This window comes from Corvus brachyrhynchos, unplaced genomic scaffold (assembly GCF_000691975.1).
Source record: "Corvus brachyrhynchos isolate BGI_N302 unplaced genomic scaffold, ASM69197v1 scaffold283, whole genome shotgun sequence".
NCBI lineage: Eukaryota > Metazoa > Chordata > Aves > Passeriformes > Corvidae > Corvus > Corvus brachyrhynchos.
Window position 1 is genome coordinate 1226526 of NW_008237409.1, and position 3230 is coordinate 1229755.

General features: G+C 45.1%; 1 protein-coding gene across 1 annotated transcript; it reads right to left on the reverse strand.

Moving 5' to 3' along the window:
• Positions 1 to 379: 379 nt before the first annotated feature.
• Positions 380 to 3230, reverse strand: SRSF1 (serine and arginine rich splicing factor 1; the record flags this gene model as incomplete). The annotated part of the gene is given in 5 exon segments (XM_017730876.1): positions 380 to 2329; positions 2332 to 2449; positions 2451 to 2525; positions 2782 to 2954; positions 3182 to 3230. Coding segments are annotated over 5 exon segments (441 nt in total), but the record flags the coding sequence as incomplete, so codon positions are not given.

The following is a 3230-nucleotide window of genomic DNA, read 5'->3' on the forward strand; positions in this document are numbered from 1 at the left end:
ACAGCTCAGGGATGACACCAAGATCCCAGCTCCTGCTCAGTTTCCTCCCCCCACACCAGTAGTGGTCAGAGAGAGCAGTTCTGCCCCCCATTCATCCTCAGGACAAGCCCATAAATCTCCCATTTTCCCCATGTGATCTCCCACCAACCCTCATATTAACACTCTCTCGAAGCATGGAGAACTCATTCTTTTCCCTTCCCCAACTACTAAATTCCACCCATTTCCCAGGGAACTGATCCTTTATTGAGGAGCAGCTCAAACATGGACGCTTCCTGTGGAACACTCCGGCTCTGTTCCACACAAAAGGCTTTTGTCCGGATCCCCAACGCGAGGGCGGTGGGCGAGGACGAGACTCCGCGACCAACGATGACACGGGGCGTGTTTTTGTAAAAATTTTATTTGTCAAAGAAAAAAAAGCAATTGCCAATTGAAACCTACGCCATCTTTAACTCCAATTTTGGTCTTTAAATTTAGAGAAATGACTTATTTACTTTTTTTTTTTTTTTTTAAACAAACCCCCCTTTTTCCCCTTTAAGGTTTACCATCTACTCGTGCTGAATCCTTCCAAGGAGATTGCTCCAGCGTACCTCTCCAGGTCCTCGCTTTGCTCCTTTTACCAAAAAAATGCAAAACTCCATCGTGCATCTTAAGGGCTCCAATCGTCAAAAATAGGAAAAAAAATATCTTTGGAATAGCCAATTGAGTTGAATAAAAAAATCCACACGAATGCGGTTTGGTTGGGGCAGGAATCCACTCCTATGTTCCTGGTAATTTGATCCCGCTCCATGAATCCTTGTAATTCAGCCTCCCTATCCTATCCACATTATGATTTGAATCCAATGATCCAGCTCCAAGGATTGGGATCCAGTGAGCCCTCTCCAATCCAAACCTTTATAACCAGCAAAACCAAAAAAGAGGAGGCAAAAAGTTAGATACTGTAATGAAAAAATAGGATTCTGGGGAATGATCAGTTATGTTTGCCATCAATTAATTCAGATGTACAGTAATAACTATCAATTCCCCAAAACAAACTTTCCAATGGTGATGCTCAGATAATTTCTTTAGAAATGTTAATTACTATTTGGAGGAAACATTGTAAATATTTACAATATGTCAACTGGAAATGCCAACATACTCAGCGCATTGGTGGGTACGAGGTTTTGTGGTTGTAAAAAATGGTCTTACTAAACTGGAAAAGCTTTAACTGCTCAGTCTATCCACCTACTATGGAATGGCTGGACTACAGCTGCACTCCCAGCTGGAGGGAACGTTAACAATCGGTGTTTTCACACGGATCGTGAGTCAATCGTGAATTAGTCTGAGGGGGCAGGGCTGAGACTTAAATTATTCCCCACTAGGTTTGCCATTTTTATTTTGCTTTCATTCTGGTACTTATAAAAATGCAACAGCCACGCTGTATCAGTCACACAGAGGACATGCAGATTTTAGCAGTATTGATATTATACTCTGATTGCAAGTTCTACTACAAGTGTACGGATACTACGGACATGGACACTTGTAACCAAACGCTGTGGGACGAAATAAACCAATACTCCCCCCCCGGCCCCGGTTATTCCTTTAAAAAACTAGAATGGAATAGAGAATTACAAAAGCAGGGATCTGGCCACAATTGCCCCCCCAGAAAATGAAGTTTTAAAAGAGAAGAGCAATCGCAGCCTGCGGTCACGAGAACATGCCTGAAGCGACACGTGGGGACACGTATGTGCTCGGCCTCAATTCCCCTGTCTCTCAGTATAAGGTCAATACTGCCAAGTTCATCTGTGACAATAGCACTTGGAGTCATACCATTGCCTCCATTATTGATCTGATCCTCCTCAATCCTCCTTTTGACAATCCTAAAATGATTGACATGTGCTCCACAATCCTTTAATCCAAAGCATTCTTAATCCATCTCTTCAGATATGTCTACAGAAAGACACACGAAAAGGCAAGATAAAATGTAAGATCCCCCAGAAGAGACAAGTTAGCCACAAACATCCCAACATCCCCAGCTCGTCTCGACCACAGCGGAACACTGAGACATTTACACAGCAATACCACAGCTCCAAGAATGTTGGTATTGAACTAGAACTAAACCGGAACAATCCTGACTGACAGCAATTAAAATACAATTTACCAAAGACAGGAGGGGAATGTCGGTGTCGAGGAGCAAATACTCACTAGGGATTTTACACAAGAATGCAATTCAACACTTCAGCCAATTCGAGTAAAACAGTTGGAATTTTAAAAAAAATAATGAAAGACTGTACTAAGTAAAGGAAAACTGTGTACAACATGGGGTTCTACAAAAAGATCAGAGCTAGTGATGTTTATGTACGAGATCGGGATCTGCTGTGGCGGGGAGAGTAGCGTGGAGATCCTCTGCTTCTTCTTGGGGAATAACTGCGGCTTCTGCTGTTGCTTCGACTACGGCTCCTGCTACGACTACGGCTGCGGGACCGAGATCTTCCATAGCTTGGGCTTCTTGGGCCATCAACTTTAACACGGATGTAGGCAGTTTCTCCCTATTGAATAGACAGAACTTTCGATTGAAACGTCGAGGCTTCAGGGCCATGTTTCAGGCATGCTGACAGACTGCAGACAGCGTTACTACGGCCGGGACAGACAGCAGAGCTTACACGTCTTATCTCCAGCCTGACCACACGCTTATTTAGCTGCTTTGTAACCAAACAGTGAGCACCACACGTTCCTTACCTTCAAATCCTACTGTTAAGCCCCTTGTATCCAATTCTGGCCAAAGAAAGTAAGTGTGATACCTACCTCGTGAGATCTAAATTTAGTGTTATCCAGCTTTCGCACAGCGTAGGTCATGTCTTCCTTCCGCACAAACTCCACGACACCAGTGCCATCTCGGAAAACATCAGCATAACATACATCACCTGCTTCACGCATGTGATCCTTTAAATCCTGCCAACTTCCACTTGGAGGCAGCCCTACAGAAAAACCAAAACGTGACTTTAAAACCGGATTAGAGCTTCACCTCCTGTAGTTACAGCAGCAGCGGCACAGTGAAGGAGAGGAGCGCTCAGCATCCGGGAGACACCACTCCTCCCCTCCCGAAGCACACGGGGCGATGCTTTTTAAGGGGAAGCTCGCAGCAGCACCGCGCCTGGAGGACCCTGGGGGAGTACTTAGGCTGAGAGAGAGAGCAATGACTCCCCCGAGACTATCACTCTGTACTCCGAGCGCCGGGACGGGGGGCCGTACCT